The sequence below is a fragment of the Aspergillus lucknowensis genome, assembly GCF_044049455.1.
Source record: "Aspergillus lucknowensis strain CBS 449.75 chromosome Unknown BJX67scaffold_14, whole genome shotgun sequence".
Classification (NCBI taxonomy): domain Eukaryota; kingdom Fungi; phylum Ascomycota; class Eurotiomycetes; order Eurotiales; family Aspergillaceae; genus Aspergillus; species Aspergillus lucknowensis.
Window position 1 is genome coordinate 384,905 of NW_027263558.1, and position 19,205 is coordinate 404,109.

At 44.2% G+C, this 19,205-nt stretch overlaps 5 protein-coding genes across 5 annotated transcripts; 1 reads left to right on the plus strand and 4 right to left on the minus strand.

The window, feature by feature from the left end:
- Positions 1-1,161: 1,161 nt before the first annotated feature.
- Positions 1,162-3,264, minus strand: BJX67DRAFT_387425 (uncharacterized protein; the record flags this gene model as incomplete). Its single annotated transcript, XM_071034216.1, has 7 exons — positions 1,162-1,235; positions 1,326-1,982; positions 2,046-2,337; positions 2,398-2,507; positions 2,589-2,819; positions 2,859-2,864; positions 2,997-3,264. The coding sequence occupies 7 exons, from the start codon at positions 3,262-3,264 to the stop codon at positions 1,162-1,164; spliced, it is 1,638 nt and encodes a 545-aa protein (XP_070887365.1).
- A 549-nt stretch (positions 3,265-3,813) lies between these two features.
- Positions 3,814-5,516, minus strand: BJX67DRAFT_371444 (ankyrin repeat domain-containing protein; the record flags this gene model as incomplete). The annotated part of the gene is made up of 5 exons (XM_071031087.1): positions 3,814-4,026; positions 4,069-4,384; positions 4,607-4,734; positions 4,774-4,877; positions 5,513-5,516. 5 exons carry the CDS (start codon positions 5,514-5,516, stop codon positions 3,814-3,816), a joined length of 765 nt encoding a protein of 254 aa, XP_070887366.1.
- Positions 5,517-6,615: 1,099 nt separating this feature from the next.
- BJX67DRAFT_55725 (uncharacterized protein) lies at positions 6,616-7,339 on the plus strand. Its single transcript, XM_071035162.1, has 2 exons — positions 6,616-6,728; positions 6,779-7,339. Exons 1-2 carry the CDS (start codon positions 6,705-6,707, stop codon positions 7,298-7,300), a joined length of 546 nt encoding a protein of 181 aa, XP_070887367.1. The 5' UTR covers positions 6,616-6,704; the 3' UTR covers positions 7,301-7,339.
- Positions 7,340-15,814: 8,475 nt separating this feature from the next.
- Positions 15,815-16,583, minus strand: BJX67DRAFT_350668 (uncharacterized protein). Its single transcript, XM_071028840.1, has 2 exons — positions 16,203-16,583; positions 15,815-16,134 (listed from the first exon to the last, which is right to left on the minus strand). The coding sequence occupies exons 1-2, from the start codon at positions 16,441-16,443 to the stop codon at positions 16,034-16,036; spliced, it is 342 nt and encodes a 113-aa protein (XP_070887368.1). The 5' UTR covers positions 16,444-16,583; the 3' UTR covers positions 15,815-16,033.
- Positions 16,584-16,611: 28 nt separating this feature from the next.
- Positions 16,612-17,656, minus strand: BJX67DRAFT_350670 (uncharacterized protein). The gene has a single exon (XM_071028841.1). The coding sequence runs from the start codon at positions 17,242-17,244 to the stop codon at positions 16,990-16,992; it is 255 nt and encodes an 84-aa protein (XP_070887369.1). The 5' UTR covers positions 17,245-17,656; the 3' UTR covers positions 16,612-16,989.
- Between the last annotated feature and the right edge of the window lie 1,549 nt (positions 17,657-19,205).

A 19,205-nucleotide genomic window follows, 5' to 3' on the forward strand; every position in this document is an offset into this window, starting at 1 on the left:
AGCTGTCCAGGCGAGAAAGAGTCATCAATTGGGGAATTACCGGTGCAAAAAGAACCTCGAATCCGGCGGCAGGCAACCAGCGTGTGATCATGTGATCTACCAAGATAGGCAGTAGACTGGAGGGCGGAGAAAAAGGCTGCAGTGCTGCCCAACCAGGTAATAACACGGTATCTACCACGCGACTATACCAATCCCGCCTTTCCCCACTTTATTTGCTCTTGCTCCATCCTCCAAGGTCCATCCAGGTAATGGTTGTGGTCCATTCAATCTATTCTCGAGAGCGTCGCCAGTAGGCTGATTTGTGTTTCGCCTCCTTCACCATCTGTCTGAACCCAAGAGAAATGGCTCCAACTCCAAGTTCTAACTCCCTTATCTCCCTCCACGCTCTCCAGGACGCTGCAAGAAAGAATTCGCGTCAGGCGCCAGAGATTCCACTGCCCGAACAACCCCGAAACTTTCAAAATAAGGCTTCTTACTCCAATGCTGTGATTGCTGTTATAGGCATTTATACCGCCCACCTATATTATAAACAAGGTTCTTGGTTGACAGAAATTCATGGGATGAGGCAGGATATCAAGGGTGTTGACAGAAAAGTGGACTGATTCGAGCAGGGAGCTAAAGAATCCCTCACTGAGTTATCCAAACGTCTGGATGATGTCGAGGAGGACTTGAAGTTGCTAGGAAAAGAGGTCAAGAATATTTAGAGCCAGGTTGAATCCCTATAATGTGGCATCGAGAACAGCTCCGCGAGACAAATACACGAGAGAACATTTTTATCCTGTGTATAACTCTCCAAGATATGATAATACATGCCATTATAGTCTCATATATAGAATAGCAGGTATAGAAACTAATATAGCTATATACTATCTAAAGGCCCCTTTAAGACAAGTGCAAGTATATAAACTTTTGGAGCAACCTTTTTGAAGGGTTATTAGCAAGCATGTGCACCAGTAAGCCCTATTGCTAATATCCCAACCATAAGATAGTACTTGGTCAATAATTAGCTAGCTTATATATAATAGGCTATGCATAGAGCAGGTTAACTGGTTTAATCCCAGCTTAAATAGCCTTTACTCAAACCATACACACCTGCTTGGAATAATGTTCTTCAGGACCACACTGTAATCATTTGAGAGCACCTGGCTGTTTGTGCCATGGTCAACAGTCTAAAGTGCATAGATAGAAGTTAATAATCAGGGCTCGCTCAAGCTTAGCATTCCACAGGATATTGTCTGGCCAAAGGTCCTAATGAACAATGCCAAAATGATGGATCTCCTTTACCAACCGAGAAATCACATGCTAAATGGTCTTGTCTAAAGTACTATGGCCCATGCTTTTACCACCCCAGCCCATGAGAAGCATATGACAGATCCTTCCTGCGCTGTAGAGGAAGTAAGTCTGGGCCAAATTGATTGTCCCAAGAAAGACAGGAACCGCTGATGCTTGGGCACGCTGGAGGACCTGGTAGACCTTGGTTTCGCGCGAGACCTCCCCCCAGAGTCTCGACGTTGTCCCTTTCCCGACAACGGTATATCCGAAGGTGGCACACGTAATCTTGAATGGTGCACCGGAGGACCCACAGGGGCCGATGGGAGTGCAGTTATGATCCAGATCCTGATCGAGCTGCACCTGGAGCTTCTTCACCAAGTCTGCCGTGCTGATTGGATGGCGGTCCTCCGTTCCACCAAGCATATGCAGCTTTTTATTGGGGCACTTAGGGTCAAGCGCGCCGCCTTGCTGTAGCCCAAGAAGGCATATTTGTATGCAATATGGAGCATCATGGGAGCGAGATTGCCTGCTTTGGTTCCCATGGCTATCTGCTCGCGGCGCGGACCGTTGGGTTGGCAGGGACAATGTGACCTGGCTGAACCCCCGCTTCTGTCCTGCGGACACGGTCAGATCGGCTTCAGAATCTAAAGGAGACCCGTGGTGAGACAGACCAGAAGATGGCGCGCAACCAGCCCTCGCTCGCGTGGTCACTTGAGGGCCGGTGGCAACAGGGGATGATGATATGAGGTACTTAGAGGTCGACTACTCTGGACTAGCGAATTCGGAGCTAGCATTGTCCATGGTTGGATTCCACAGTAATTCCACTGTTAGGATATGGGAGCAATCGCTATCAAGTATTAAATGCCATTCTGGTAGGTCTTTTTTGGCGGCTTTCCGCCATGCCTGATTATGAAGAGGAGCGCTAAAACTCATCAAGCAGAGGCACAGAGTCCTCTTAACTCGAGTCCTGGGAATCCCAGGCCCTGCGACACCCGCCATCCTGTATATACCCGGGTCACCCAGGTGGTAATAAAGGGTAGTTGGGTTGTTGTACAGCACCCAGAGCTACACGTCCATCAGACTATTTGTTAAATATAAATACTCCAGGCCCTCTTAAATCATCACATGAAATTCTTGGACGACCGCGGCTCCAACTACTCGCGCAGTATTATATCTTGATTTCTCCAGCTCTTCCATCAGAATATGATTAGGTTGGACTACTTCTTGCCAAAAATCTATTGGTTAGAGACCCTTCCGCAGGCTGGCCACGGAGAGCTTGTGGGGGGGTTTGTATTCAACCATAGTAAGCAAGGTACTCCTGTTACTATTCATTTGATAGATGCAAAATTGATCTGGCTTTGAAGGCTTGGTAGTTAATGGCAGACTAGTATTGGCTTTATCATCTTTGTCCAGAGCATTGGCGTGATTATTGAACCACACTCCATTGCCTAACTGGAACTCCTTGCGAGCTTCGGGTATTTTGCATAACTTGGCGATGATATTATGTATATAGTCCTTGATGGCAAGTCGCTTGTAGGTCTCAAGATCTTGTTTGCTACTAATTAGTCAACATGTAAATTATTGACTATGGTCTTCCAACACAACAAGTAACGTGAATAACTGTCATGCATCATCTTCTGTTAGTTGCAGGTAATAGTAGATAGATTTATAAATCTCCTGCTGTCTAGCCTTATAGTCAGTCTATAGAAGTAGTTGTATAGGACAGTATTTTCTGATAGGAGCAGGAATCCTGCCTGTCGTGGAGCAAGACAGTGTTTGGGCTTGGAGTGGTGTCCAAAGGAGATCGTGGCAATGTCGGATGAACTCAGGAAAAGTTGTGGGCTGGTTGCGCTCCCTCTGCTGCCTCTCCTGTTCCTCTGCCTGCCTCTCTCTTTCCTCTGCCTGCCTCTCCCTTTCCTCTGCCTGCTGTCTCAGCGCGGCTTCCTTGAGGAAAAGCGTCTTGTAGTCTGGGGAGCTGCTTCCACTTATCATTACTATGAATAAGGGAAGGAAAGGACGGACAACTCCAACGCGATATTAGGGGTCAGACTCTCCTCCCCTGTCGTCACTGCTGGGCGGCATCTCGGTGAAAGTATTTATCCGTCAAATAAAAGCTCGTTTTCGGCTGGAAATACACGTGACTCCAGATCAGCACTAGCCTGGGATACAACAAGCACAGGAGAGATTGTTCTGTGTTCGACCAGGACCAAGCCAACTTAACAGCTCTTTTATTGGGCCGCTGAAAGAGGGCATGTTGAAGTTGCAGAACTACCTGACCACAAACCAACCCGTCAGCCATCAACCAAAAGTGGTCTTCCCCATTACATTTAGGCGCGAGCCAACAAAGGAGATAACAGGTTAGGTTTTTGGATTATCCCTCTACAGAAATTATAGTGTGTGATCAGAAGGGTTGACTTCACTTGGCTTCACCATCAGACTGCATTAGGTATTGCACGCACAGAAAAACATTCTTATTTACAGATGTTGTTACTGTGTACAGCCGCCAGAATAAGCTCGCAAAGCAGCTTGCCGGAACTCAAATTACATATATTCGCGAAGTTGTCGCGCGACTTCAGTATGGCGCCGATAGCTAGCGACCATGAGAGGACTTTTCTTTACATTGTCCTTAATGCCATTTTGAATGCGGCGATCAGCGAGCAGGCGCGACACCATTGCGCTATTCCCATCGGACTCTGCCCACCAAAGCGCAGTCCGACCCTCTTTATCAACACTGTTGACATCAACCCGACTATCCTAAAGGATTAGGTTGACTACACTCATAGAGCGCCTGCGCACAGCCATCGACAGTGCTGTCCCCCCCCATCTATTTCTTCTATTAATATCCAGTCCCCTACCCTGGGCAAGGAGTAGGACCGCGATTTCCAGATACCCCTCCTCGATGGAAAATAGGAGCGGTGGCTCGTAGCGGCCTGATCCATGGTTGATGTCAACCTTTAAATGCTGGAGTAACCTGCGAACCACCTCCGCATAACCATTTTTTATCACAAGCCATAGGATCGGCTTCTCATCAATACCTGTGGGATCAACTTGTATATCTGGTCTTGTGAGAAGCAGATCAATAATTGCTAGGTTTCCGCTCTCAACTGCCCAGCTGAGTGCTGTCCGATTCTAGTAATCAGTGATGTTTGGATCAAGCTGTCTCATCCAAATGAGCGACCTTAGAACAGGCATACTCTCCCTCTAAACAGCATGGTGAAGGGATGTTAATTGGTCCCGGCCAAGCATATTGGGATGGACAATAGCATTGGCATCCACGTTAGGCTGGGAAAGCAGCCAGATGGCTAGGAAATCATGCCCACGTCAAGTTGCTAACCATAGAGCTGTTGCGCCGCTCCTATCTTGTCGGTTGATGTCTGTCTCTAGCATGGTAAGAAGCTTCTTAAGTATGGCTGTATGGCCTTCTTTCGCTGCTAAGTGCAGAGCGGTTGCCTCATAATGATCCTATGCATTGATGTTGATATCCCAATGGCCAAGCAGCACTGTCACCACCCTCAGGTGCCCATACCCGGCCGCTGAATGCAGTGGAGTCCGGCCATTCTCGTCACTAGCATTTACGTTAAATCCATGGTCAAGCAACAGCTGAACTATTCCAGAATATCCCCTCACACTGGCAAGACAAAGCGACTTGGCCTGACGCTAAATTTATTCAGAGTAAACTAATGAATTGGCTCTATTTAATTATTCCAAGATGGCCTTGGCCATATTTTCGTGTCCTCTAACTATTGCCTTGTCCAGAGGTGTCTCTCCTCTATAATCTACCGCGTTCGCATTAGCTCCCTTTTGCAGCAATATTCCCGCCGTCGACAGTTGATCTCGACTTGCAGCGTAATGGAGTGGGGTTTGTCCTTTGCTGTCTTGACATTTGATCTTGATAGTCTTCTTGGACAACAGAATCTTCACGATCTCCTCATGCTGGAAACATATAGCCAGGAATAACAGTATCAAGCCTTGCAGCTCTGTTGTATTAATGTTAACTTGGCCTGTGGCTATCAGGCTCTTGGTAATCTGTTCATACCCACCAAATGCAGCGGCAGCTAGGGGTGTGAGTCCACACAGTGTACTTCGCTGGTCAATCTCAGTGTGTTCTCTGGCGAGAAGCTGATCGATAATACGCGGGTGTCCCATGGAGGCTGTGTACCACAGCGCAGTCCGTCCTGTGTTGTCACAGAAGTTAATGGAAGCCCTTGCCCTCAGAAGAATCTCAACAACAGATTCTGACCCATGGATGGCTGCACATATAAGTGGTGTTTTGTTCTCATGGACTGTGTCAATGGCTGCTGGGTACAGGCAGAGAAGAGTCTCGAGCAACTTGATTGCTCCTTTCTAGGCTGACCAATGCAATGCAGAGCTATTTTAGTGTCAGATATTGAATCTGTAGAGCATCCAGAGGACAATTTGAAGGATTTATCGGCTGGTCATTGCTAGCACGAGAATATCTCGGGCCTGTTTAAGATGCTCTGTTATGCAGACGACTAACTCTGGTAGCAGATGGAGAAGGTGCATCTACTGTAGTCAGTTTCTACCACGACAAATTGTCTTCAGTAGACAGGGTTCCAGGGAAATGCATACTTTGATATGAGATCTCTCGCAATGTACCCTCGAGATTGGGATGAAGAGATGTATATTTTGGGGGTCTAAAGTGAATTGACATATAAAGACAATTTGGATATATTGAGAGCGCAAAAGCATATTTATAAAAGACAAGCTGAATTGGGAACGCACTATGTCCAAGGTAAAAGCAAGCGGCAGACTAGGAAATCAAGATCTGGCTTAGGGGGATGGTAGTACATTTCCAGTCTCTTTCTCCAGTCTTCTAAGATTTTGGGGTCATCCCTTCCTGTCCCTACCCACCTCGAGGCCAGGTCAAAAGTACTTACATTGACCCACTCTCACAGTATTTGGTGTATTGAAATCGATGGTATTGAAACACAGCACTCTGGAGAACTCGCATTCCTTGTCTTGCTGCCTCTTCGGGAACGCCACTGCGAGTCAGCTAAATTTCTGAAATCAAGAAGGGGGCTGTGCTTAGTCCTTATTGGTTTGCTGGAGGGATCTCCATAAATAATAACTGATGCTCAGTCCTCTCCAAGGCCATCTCGGTGGATGTTCGCGTAGAAAGTGGCTCCCTTCCAAGTTCCCAACCTCTCCACATCGATGATTGATAATTCCAGCCGCCTTATGCGCAAAACAGGGCGGGATCGCATCCTGACCCCCCAGGAAGGCAACTCATAAAACACCAGGTGGGTGAGGAGAGTAACCTAGTCCGTGGCCTGAGGCACCATCTCAAACGCGGAATAAATAGTGCTATTCCTATCCATATGGTATTCGTTCTCTGCTCTTTCCAGGAGTTGTTCGCGAGAATAGCATAAATACCCTCCGGCTCTTCTTCTGCACCCGTCACACTCCTAACTATGCGCCAAGGTCGGGCGATAACGGTTAGTAAATGGTTGGCATGCAGTTTCCTGTTTACTAATACGCATGATAGGATCTTTTGTCGCATAGGATAGCTCTACATAGAGATTTTCTACGCTTTCCTGCTGAATCAACCATTAAGATGCTTTTTATATTGTTCCTCGGTCCTAATATCACTCCAATCCATTTGTTGGTTGACTCCACCACCAAAAGTGCCTTGGATTTGCTTAGCAATGAAGAGCTCCTCATGCTATGTCTTGTTACCTGGCATTTCAATGTGTCATCTGCCACACATCAACTCCTTAGCCAGCTGCGCGGCACGCCAGGCCATATACCCGCTGCAGAAGCCTTCCAAGATTTCTCGTCAGAACCCTACTTCCTTCTCAGTCAGTCTTTAGAAGACTCTGGAAAATTCGATGTGATGTGTGGTATCCTATACAAATGTTATAACACTATGGTAGAAAATCCGCTGACAAGAGGCAATTTTACAAACGAACTTCAGCGGCTACTAGGCTATCTTGAAGAGATATTTCAGCACTGTCTGGAACGTGTACTTCTCAATAATTTCGCTGCCAATAGACCAAATCCATGTTAGGAAGGTGCTCTGTTTAGTGGGTTCACCGGCACGACTCTGTCGTCTTGAGATTTTGTATAGATGACTTGGTAACTCAATCATTGACGCAAATCAATATTGTGTGGTCCCAAAAGCATCCAAAACATTGAACCACTCCTCTTAGAGAATTTGATTTTCCCCCTTGAGCATGGCTTCTTCGAAAGATTCTCGCCTTTTGACTCAAGGGGATGAGAGATAGGCAGAGCTGATATGCCGCTCCCATTCACTATTTGCATACCACCCGGTGTGGTCGCAGACACCCTGACCATGTGACTGAAGTGCTGACACATAAAAGTGATGCATGGGGCAGCAAGAGGACTCTCACCCTAGGAGACAAAGCAAAAGCCCCCTCGCCATTGCTACGGCCGGGGTCCTCCATATGGCAGTACCTGCCATTCCAAGAAACGTGGATGTGAACCCACCACTGTGGGCATGTGTGTTTGGTCGTGACTTCTAGAAGAGAGATAGTGGTTGCAGGTTACAGAGATATGACTCCACACAGCAACTCGGCTGACTAAACTGTCTTGGCACAGACTGGGTCGTCGCAGTTTAGAGTTGAATTGAAACCAGTCTTTTGTGCGGTGGTTGCTTCGCAAGAACCATGCAAAAGTTCGACTATCTACAAGTTTTTCATGATAAGGAGGTGGAAACTAGAATACGCCAGATAATCCTGTAGATGGATAATTGGCTGGATGGGACCTTGCCACTTCCAAAAGATATGGACTTTGGACCAGATGACCCTGGAGTCGTCTTCCCAACAGGCAAGATCCATGCTTCTCTGAGTCCGATCAAAAGCCTTATATACACTGGCGTAAGAGGATAAAAGAAGAAATTTTCAGCATTTTTCACTGATGTTTCTGTATAGTCTGCAGAATTCTCGCTTATCCGAACACTCAAAGATACCTCCACACCATTGAATTTCTCCAAAGCTGTTTATACTATACTTCGAGGAACTGGCAGGATTGGTAATATAGAAGTCAAGCTGGGACAGTCTATCTGGGTTGAACGTCCAACCTCACTCTTGGCTGCCCTCATCGTCACAATAAGTAAACCAGCACAGATTATAGTGGGGCAGAATATGCAAACAGAGAGCACCATAGCGTTGACCTGATAGCAGATTAATGCCTTCTCGCTCAGTCTATATTTGGTATAAGGCTAGTCGGGATATACTATGAAGCATGAAGCTGGCTCATGGAAGATTGATGGACAATGGCCGATTGCGGGTGGGGATCTGAGTACGTCAGGGCGTAATATGCTTGGAGCAGCTCGGGCTCGTAGTCACCAGGGATATGATTTGACAAGGCTGGGAAGTATTTGGCATGGGTATTGGAAAGTAATACGCAGGTAACTTACTGCTCTGCCCATCCTTGCTATAGTGCTGAATAATATAGGAGACTTCAAAGCACTTTCCTCCAACTGAACTTGTTGAGAGCTCTTTGGTTAATATTGAGATCTTCATAGCTTCTTCATAGAAGGAATAGAACGTTTTGAAATCACCTGCCATCGGGTCAAGCCCAGGATAGATTTTATCTTCCTGAGTAAGACAAAAATGACAAAAGTGATAATACAAAGAGTCTGTACAAGGAAAGCCTTTAAGGCACAAGGGATAAAGTAGTTTGATATGCGACTGTTCCAGGATCTGGTATAGAATGTGGATCTCGCGCCTCAGACCTTCCATCTTGAGTTGGCGATTTGTGATCCGTTCAGATTATAAAGGGGGTGAATAATCTTAAATCTTCATCGACGAGGCTCGGCCTCGGGTGGAGATCTTCCCCCCTGACCATATTTTGGTCCCACTTTGACATGGCCTGGTGTACTGTAAAGTAGGTGAAATAATTAGGGTATCTTACCCCGAGTCCAGTATCAAAACCCTAGTAGTTTAGAGCCAAAATAGACAACAAGTTCACAGAATAACATTATCAGAAAAAAAATAGAAAAGATGGACTGAGGACAAGAAACAAGAACCTATTAGCCATATGATAACTAGCACCAACAAGTAACCCAATAACTATAGCTCAGTTCTAAAACGATGGGCTAAGATCAAGATACACAGGTGCTGCTCCCTCTACTTGATTCTCTGGATGAGGTTGGTAATCTATAAACACAGGGGCATAGCCCTCCAGGAGGTAAACCACCTCTTCTAGCTCTACAAAGCTGTCTTAGGTCAGCCTTACTGCACCAGGCCAAATACTCAAGTTAATACTTACAGGCAAAAGTCGTGGTTCCTTTGTTTGGCTCCTTTGATATCACAGTCCAGGATCTGGGCCTGTTCACCTTTCTTCATGGACTTGAGGATACTTAGAAAAAACTCAAATCCTAACTTTAGGATATCCATTGTTGGCTTGCTCAATCAATTCTATATACTAACAACTGCATGAAGGATAATGCTGGCAGGCCCTGTAGACGAGAATTCAAGGTGGGTTTGCTACCTACTACTGGTTAGAGCCAACGTACTAGATGGTTTGTCTTTAAACATATATTAGAATGCTCTGTCCAGCAGCTGTTAAGACCCAAAACTCGCATGTTACTTTGTTACCGAAGTTTGGAGTGACTCCTGCGCCTTCACGAAGCATAATCTTCTAAAGTAAAGCCATAGGGTACCAGGAAAGATCAGGATACAGCTGGGAATAATCTTAAGAAGAAAGAGAGACTTGGAGATGATACTGGAGAGGAATAAGAAAGAATAAAACTAAGGCACAATAGTACGCTCTATTTATATTCTTACCTTGAAATTTATATATAGTACTTTCCAGCTACAATACTAGAAGTATATAAGTATTCTTCTTTTGTAGAATGTGCTCTAGGTAGGACTCAGCTCCTCAGCCAATCTTTCCATATGTATTCTAAGCATCAAAATAAACCTAGGAAGAGAAGCTAATATAGGATCCTGCGCATGCAGCAAGTATCCACTTTCTAGCCCTATCTAGGAATTGACCTCAAGCCCAGGCGTCCATGTTCTTGTTGAGGTATAGGCGTTTTTTCTTCTCTTCCTAGTCCTCCAAGATATGCCTCCCCCATTCTGATTGTTCCAACTCTGTCTTAGGAATCATGTAATACTTAAAATATAAGCAAGTATGTCTAATAGTAGATTCCCTGTCCAAGTCTCTAGCTTCCCAAGTAAAAAGCATTATAGTCTGTGTCTTATTAATTGCAAGAACAATATTCTAGTTCCCTATCAGTGCGCGAGGGTGGCTTGTAGGATTGGTCACTAACTTGTATATCTTCTAATTCCTGTATTAACATCATATGTGGCTGTGATCTATTATATACAGGCAATAGTGAGCAAGGCGCGAAGGATTTGTTTGCTTTGGCTGGTTGTACAATATAGTAGAGGAAATTAGAAGCCTGAGACCAAATTGCTATTAAAACAGTGATCATACCTATTATAACTGGAGAAATGGATTGCTTCTAAATCCTAGGTAAAACAATCTTTTGCTACATCCCTATCTGCCTGTGGCGTCCATTTATAGATCTAAAATTATACCAACTCCAAGTATTTCTAAGGTTGTAGACAGTCTAAATAAACAAGTCTAATCTATATAAAATATATTAGTCCCTATAATACAGGGTAATGCTCTTGTATAATCCTCTAGACCAATAGTATTGCAAGTTTAAGAAGCATTAACCTTGTATCATTATATTAAGCTCTACTTGATTACAGATAGATAATTACATGATTTAGATTTTTCTACAAGTTTCCATTAGTTTCCACGTGGCTAGAAATAGAACCAATCCTTTCCAATTTTTTCCAACTATTTCTAACTAGTTTCAAGTCTTTCAAGAGGTTTCTTGCCTTTTTCCAATAACATCCAAGTTAATTTACCTGGTCTCCCGCACCAGATTCCCCATCTTTTTTGTCTCTTAACAAAGAGTAATAGATCGTCATGCCTTCTCAAAGTCTTACCGCGGATCAAGCTGTTACAAAGCTCTTGAAGTCCTCCAAGTTAATATATCACCATACCTATCTAAAAGCATCCAAACAAAAACAAGTTGACAAGGCGTTTCAGCTCCTGACAAATAGACAACCTCTAATAGATGTAAAGGGTGCTAAGCAAAAAACCACTTATCTAGAGAGCCTACAAAATATAAGAAAGAAGCACGGCGACACAGGGGTTGTTTTTTGTGCGGCTGGCTTGGGGCCTTTTGCAATTATGAACATGAGGGATAACAAACGCGTATATTTGCCTTCTAAGCTCTCCAATAAGTAGAATAAATTCAAGCTTGATGTCTTTCGGGAGCTAGCTAATAGGGTGACTAGAGGTATAAGGTCTTTACCCCTTCTTCCCATAGAACAAGGCTAACTAACAGAAGAAACCCTTGCTTCTATTCATAGTGATGTTTACAAGCTCTTCATGGATAATTTGAAGGGGATTATGGTAATACCAGGCTAAATCACCAGCATAATACAGCTAACTAACCCTTACAACAGATATTAATTATCCTTTGTCACAATCCCAATATCCAAGGAGCTAACGGACTCCTTAATCCTCCAACGCCAAAGAATCATCGAGTAAATAAATCACATCTTCTCTTTAATAATAACATATCCCACCTCAATTGATCCAGATCCCCTTAGAAACTAGCTATTATCCCACGGGACAAGCACTAGATGGCTAGCAAATTCAGTTCCTACTATATCAATATATAATCCATTGTTGTTAGTGATATAAATAGCACCTTGGCTTTCTATAACATTGACAATAATAGTAACAGCTTTCAGAGGAGGCTTTATTCAGGTTGCTTTTAGAAGGGTAGTCCACTCTATATTTTTGCAATCACCATGATTTAACTATAAATAGTTAGCAGTATCTAGTATCCAACTCCAATATACATATATTCTGATTTACTACTCCTATAAGATTCTCTCGTGGAATAGGATTAAGTTTATACTTTCACACTTGGTTGGCTATAGCTGGATTAGTATGTTAACTTAGGGCCAATCATGAGCAATCATGTAGTATCTCTAGTAATAGTAAGAGTTTTAAAATAAAAACTAACTTTGACTGGTTGGAAATGGGTAATATAAGCCAATAAAACCAAAGGCCACAGCCATGATAACAAAAAGCACACTTCGGGTTACTCTAGTTCGTAGGATATATATTATTAGAACCCTCTTTTTATATATCCTAGCATTTTCTCTTGTAATATATTAGAAAGCTGAAGACAATACACTTGAACAGACTCGTCATGTATCCATGTTTGGTTGGTAAAGTAATAAGAAGCAATAGGTCATGTATCATGTGTTCTTGAGGTATAAAAGATAAAGTCTCAGAATCATAGCTAGTCTAGTTAATCAGGTATTAATATATAACATGGGCCAAATAGTAAAAAGAAATATTATAACATAATATCAAGTATCAAGATGGTGGCTTCATCCCAAGTTGAAGAGGGGCATGGAATGGTAGGGCTAATACCACAGAGAGGGAATTACTTTCCTCCCTCGGGCTAGCAATAGGTTATCTGAATTTAGGTCAAGCTTAATTAAAAAGCCCAGGAGCCACTCATAATCTCCAATACTTCACCATGAATGTTTTTTGAGGAACCTAAGGCCATACAAATCAGTATGGGGAAACAAATGTGAAGGGAGAAGCAGAAATCTGTTGTTACCACCATACAAAGCAGTATAGAAATAAGGAACTCGAGCATATAAAAAGTCTATTAGAGTCCCATAGAGCGCTAATATAGTATTCCCTAGAGAAGTTGACAATATTAGGCTCAGAAGTATCCTGCTTTCCTGTAAAAAGATCTAGAAGTTCCTAGACTAGGTTGAATTCAACTAGAAAATTATATAAATCGGTTTTCGATCAGCAATTTAATTTATTAAATAAGGAAAGTTGTAAGAGGAGGAGTGCATATTAAAGGCTGTTTCTACTAAAATAATAAAGAAGGTGCATAATCAAAGCATAAAATATGATTATATAGAGGAGAATATGACTAGGCAATAATATACTTGGTTTGAATATTTAAAGGAGCAGTTACTTAAAGTAAAAAGGTTTCCCCATTTACCTTCCAAGAGAACTATCCTATATAACAGTCCAGTCAGCCTTTATATTAAGGGCTATCTTCTTATTAACAGTATGTCTGACTTCCTGTAGCATCTAGACCATCTAAGCTAACTTAGTAACTAGATGTGTAAATAGATTGAAGTTCTGTATTACTATAGTCATCTCCACCATACTAAGCTTGTTTGCCGACATGCGCCAAATACGACATGCACTATTAATACCACAAATCCTTGGCAATTAATTACCACGCATATTATGGGTGAAGGGGATATCTGTGCTTCATGTAATTATCCTACTCTGGAAAGTAATGTGTGAGATGGGTATTTCCCTTAGTCTTGCCTCCAGACGGTTGTTAGAATCCCTTAGATGCTACTGGGAGATCCTGAGGTATTAGAGAGCGAGAATATTTGATCGGGTATCATATGTCTCTGTTTCCTTGTATTTAGGCTTTTATTCTCGGGCTTGGCTGCTCATTGGTTGCATCCTAGGAAACTGCCCGAGCTCGCAATTTAGTAATAGCTTATGTAACCAAACCTCAGGTAGCTAATCTTAATGGATGAATTTAAAACCTGGCTATTCTCCCGTCACCTTAAATTCTTGTTTTCATTTCTTGGCCTTTTTTGTTGATATAAACATGGTAACCCAGGAAGCACTCAATACTACTAACACCCAAGATTCTATTAGAATTGTTGTGGACATTCCTACCAATCTTGTAAACTCCAGTGACCCTTTATCTATGGCCACTGATTTTATAAAACCATTTCTTACTTAGTAGGCAACAAAGCATGACACGTAACTGCTTGTTGTTGACTTATACCCACGCCATATATATATTATGGTTGATATTAATAACCACTAATATGATTACAACATGGCCCACACCTAAATATATACTATTCCAATCTATATTTTTTGGTTGTCAAAGAGAGGTAAATAGTCATTTTTTAGACAACCTATTAATAATAGACGTGTTACTAGAGAGATTGCTAAACTATACTAGTACAATAGCTAGAACTTGCCTCCTTTCCTTGTAGATTATATAAGAGGCTTAGTATACCTCTTGCCATGATTAACTTGACTAGTTTATACCCATGCCACAAACCTGAAATAAATTATTCGAATAATATAGCCTCTGACTTTACTTTAAAAAGTTTAATTAGCCTATCATGGTATCTAGCTTAATAGCAAGTAGATACTCACAGGTTGTTGATTATCTAGATTAGCTGCTGACTAGAGGTGTAGATTAACCTTCTTTAGTATCTTTTCCATAGTTCTTGACCACAAAAAAAATATTAAAGCACCTAGAGTTGATTAGAATTCTTTTAGCAGGTATAAAAGCCCCAAGAGATACTTGATAGCAGAGTAAGAACATTAGGAAGTCCAATTTCCTCTTAGTCAGACCCTGATAAGTATTATCTCCCTGCTCATGGAAATGGGTATATAACCTATTATTACATGGAAACCCTTGAAGGCATCCAAGGCAAATAACCTGTATTGTTAAACTTCCTACTACCTAGAATGTTAGAAGATTCTCAGGAAGCTGTCCTTAAGGGTCTTTAGTTCAAGAAACCAATATCTTTTGTGTTTTCGTGTCTATATCCAGGGAAAGGGAAGGCGTCAATTGTATATACACGATACCCATATCAAGCTTGCGCTTGGTAGTAGATCCATCCAACCATTAAGTAGGTTACTCTAGAACTTTCTGCTGAGATACCCAGCCAAGACCTTCTTTTATTACCATGTCGCGCAGTCTACTAAACCAACTCGAGAGCCAGTCCAGGACCTTCCCAAAGGCTTCGCTTCCTCGATCAGAGAGGAATCCGACATTCATTTCGAAAATTTGCCCTGGTTGAGGAAATATATGTATATTCTGTCCCTATAACCACCTTGCACAATGCAAGGGAAGAAAGAAATCCATTAGTGTGCTGGCTATGGGCGGCCTATGTGTGCTAATTTCTTATCTGCTAGTGCACTTATTAAGACTGATCTAAGTGATTAAACTGTATATGAGAGTTTGTGTATCCCTGAATAAAAATACGTATTACTCGCCTCTGTGTTTTAAACATCCCGCCAGTAGATCTGCAAACTTCAGATTTCTTAACCAACGCCCTTGTAGTGATTTCCAATCCCTTCCAGTAAACCTCCAACCAAATTCCTCCTCGATCTGTTCCCATGGAAGCTTTCTGCGCACTAATTCATGGAGAAGCTTGTCTTTGGCATCTGAATAAGGCCGGGCCTGTTGGCAGCTAAGGAATAAATGAGATGCTTCTGCTCTTGCCCTTGCCCTTGTTCGAGGGCCCCTGCCTGCAGCAAGTTCAGCGTACCCTAACATGGTGCACGCGAGCCTCTTTTGATTGTGACGCATTGATCGGGAGATTTTAGATGGGCTATGCATGGTGGTTTCAGTCACCACCTGGGGGCCTCTACATCCAGAGAAAGTAGTCTGTGATTTTTCAATTAACTGGCAGGAAGTAAGAAGGCCCTTTGGTCCCAAAGGATTGGATAAGCCACCCTTGCTTCCATCAGGGAAATGCTTTGTGGGGCCAATATCATCATCTCAGCTACTATTGGCATTACTAGGGTAACATTTGCAGGACAGGCCTATCCCATGAACTTCAGATATAATTGAACTTGTTTCATCGAGGCACGACCTGTCTTCTATACTTTGGAGAGCTACTAAAGCCTTATAGCTCCTAGTATTGCTGTTATTCTATATCCAAGAGAATAATTTGTCCGGATGGGGCAAGTTGTCACCATTGTTGTTGATATTGCTTGTCTTGTCACAGTTGTTTTCAAGCCTGGGGATCATATCTAGACAGGGGTAAGATTACCAATAAGCAAGAGCCTTGGGCAGCAAGACGCGGTGGACCTGTACGAACCTTTACTAGATAGATGGATGATGCTCTCTATGTAAGGGCTGCTCAATACCCCAATAGAAGATGCAGTTGCGTGATGGTGCGCAAAGGGCCTTTCTCGATTGTTGTTTACAGGGATGGATTTGCCATGGTCAACATGCTGAGCTGCCATGTTGCCTAGTGCAGTTGCAGGCTTGCGGGCAGGGGGAGTGTAGGTATGGAAGTACATAGAAATGGGAGGTTTCGGGGGCAAGGGATGGTTCATCAGGGTCAATAGATGTGAAGCTGGGAAATTGCAGGGCAAAGGAGTAGAAGATAAAGGGCCATTGTAAGAAACTTGGTGATCTATCCTGGAAAACGTGCAAGTGGGAAGCAAAGGGTGATATTAAGGAAACCAGTGATGCTGTCTGCGTTGCTTTTTAACTTGAGGCAGACAAGAGTATTTATAGCCCATGGATCAGGCAATGGCTCAATTCCCAGGCCCTTATTCTCTAACAAAGAGAAGAACAACATCCCTGAAAGCCGAATCACCGCAGAGTAGCCCGATCCTGCACTCCTGCCCGCGTGCCTAGGGTCCTGAAATGGCACACTATATTCCGCCAGTGCAATTAGTTATTCCAAGGAACTTATTTGGGTATTGTCCATAAAGAGTAAATGCTGGATGCATGGCGCGGATTCGGCAAAGCCCATGTCAGCCTTGGAGCTTGGCGATATTCCACAGGAAATACTGTAATAGCAAATAGCCGTGCTTGCAATGTCATGGTTTCTACAAACATCTATCATGGGGCGTAGGAGACTGGATAATCAAGGACTAATTGGCTACTAGTCGGGCAAATAAAGGTTCCACGAGAATATGACCGAGGGTGGCAAGGATGAGGGTGACAATAGCTAGCAGAGCTATGGATAAGGCATTTATGCTACTGGACATGTTTCTCCAAGGCCCTTTTCTTGTTACCATCCATTTAATCCAATCGAATGCCATAACACGCGGGATCAGCACGGTGGGGATGAAAATAAAGGCGCAGGATGGGCGACCGCTGGAAAGGGGGAAGAGTGGGGTAGGCATAAGGTGTAACGTGTAATCAGCCTTGCTTGGAGCCTGTTGGGGGTATGGAGTGTCAGACTCTTTCTTTGATAAGGGAAGTTAAGAGGGTAGATACTGTAGAGGGCCGGCAGGCAAAGCGAGGCCCTAGAGAAACAAATCCTCTGGTAAAAGTGGGTGGAACAGAAACTATGAACCATTTCGCTAGATGCAAGCAAAGAACGAGGAGGAAAAATTTGGCTGAAGAGCCGGTCCAGCCTAACAGGGTAGGAAGCTGGAAGTGGAGGGACGAATAAAAGGCGCAGCCGCAATTTCCGACAAGAAAAAGGGGGCGAAGGGGGCTGGCATTTTTGGAGTGGATGAGACAATGGGCAGCGACCGGGTGGGTGCAGAATATGGGAGGGGGGATAAGGGAAAACGAAGGAGTTGGGAGGAAAGAGAGGCAGAACAGCAAGGAGGGTTCTTATATATCTAGAGAGGTCCAGCAGGCAGCAATGACCATACCGCGTACGGGGCGGCTATCCCGGAAGCGGCAAAACTAACCCGAACCGGGAATTCACAGGTCCTCGCTTTACAAGCCTAATACATGGAATAAATCAACTATATTTCCATTCACTTCATTCGCCCCATCACTTGCGTCCTGGACACTCGACGGGTCTACTCCAGCCTCTTTTCTCTGCCATGGAAATAATATCTTGTAACAGAACATCTAAGAAGGGAAATGCAGACTTTACGGAGATAAAACGTTCAAAGAAACAAGAGTGCATCTCACTAGCCCTTACTTGCCATCAGAAAAATAGGGTTGAAGTCGCAGATTGGTGCTTCCGACCCGGAAACCCAGCTCAACAGACTCTGCCCCATGACACAACACCGTCAGCAGGGAATCATCAAACAACAGAGTCCAGATGAGGTTTACAATGGAATCAAGTTTGGTTTTGAGATTCTCAGGGAGGGTAGCGTTCTCGATCACGACATTCCCTACACCGAGGGGCTTTGAGCCGCTCTTTCTGCCTCTGAAGGTATCCCCCAGGTAAGAAGTGATTGCCTCGGCCGAAACGGGCATGCCATTCTGGAATCGCAGCTAGCATAGCCGCCGTTGATTGTACATCCTGTGCCAGACTCCCCATGGGACTGGCGACGGTCTGCTGCAAATTCTTCAAATGGACTAAGGTTATTGCTAATCCAAAGCACTTGAGAAATTCATATCCGCCATCCACATGCCAAAAGGACAAGAATCACCACTGTCTTCATTCAGTCGCTATGTTGAAGTTATGGAAGGCTCTTGATGGTCCCTTCCGAGAGCCACCGGAAATCCCCCAAGTGGAGAACAGGGCTTGGCAATGTCATAGCCCGAGGCCGAGTTGTCAGTTGTGCTGCAAGATTGATTGATTCTCGACATGTTCAGTGAGTGGGAGATAATAATTGAGACAAAGGGGTTCATCTCGGTCATAACCCTTGCGAGGAGCCGAATGCTGGCCATGGCCGTGACTATGGGTGAGGATGGCAGTGTTCTCCGCCGCCCAGGCGTTTTTAGCTGCCAACGGCGACGGAGCCCCACATCGACCCGCTCCAGCTTTTCCTTTTCTTCTTCCCTGCACGCAACTTCGGCTTCAACCTCAACGCCACGGCGGCGTCTTCCGAAGGAGTCCGCCCAGGATCAGCCCCTATGCCATCATGACACCATCCGATACACGCTTGTCTGAGCATAGCCAAGATGGCCCGGGCGTCAGCCTCCTCAGTTCGTCCTTGGATGGTCAATGTGGGGAGAAAGAAAGTGGTGGGGCGCTGCGATGGAGCTCAGTTTGGTTCCATTCTGCGCTCTCAGGCGTTCCAGCAGGGATTGCACTCTCATCGATGGGACTTTGGCTCGCTTGAGAATTCAGCGGCGGTGCTCCATGGGCGAGGGACGGCGAGTGGGCTCGTCCTTACCCCTCGCCCTCCTCTTCTCTTCAGCCCTCCCTCTTGAACTTCTCCCCTCCTCCGTC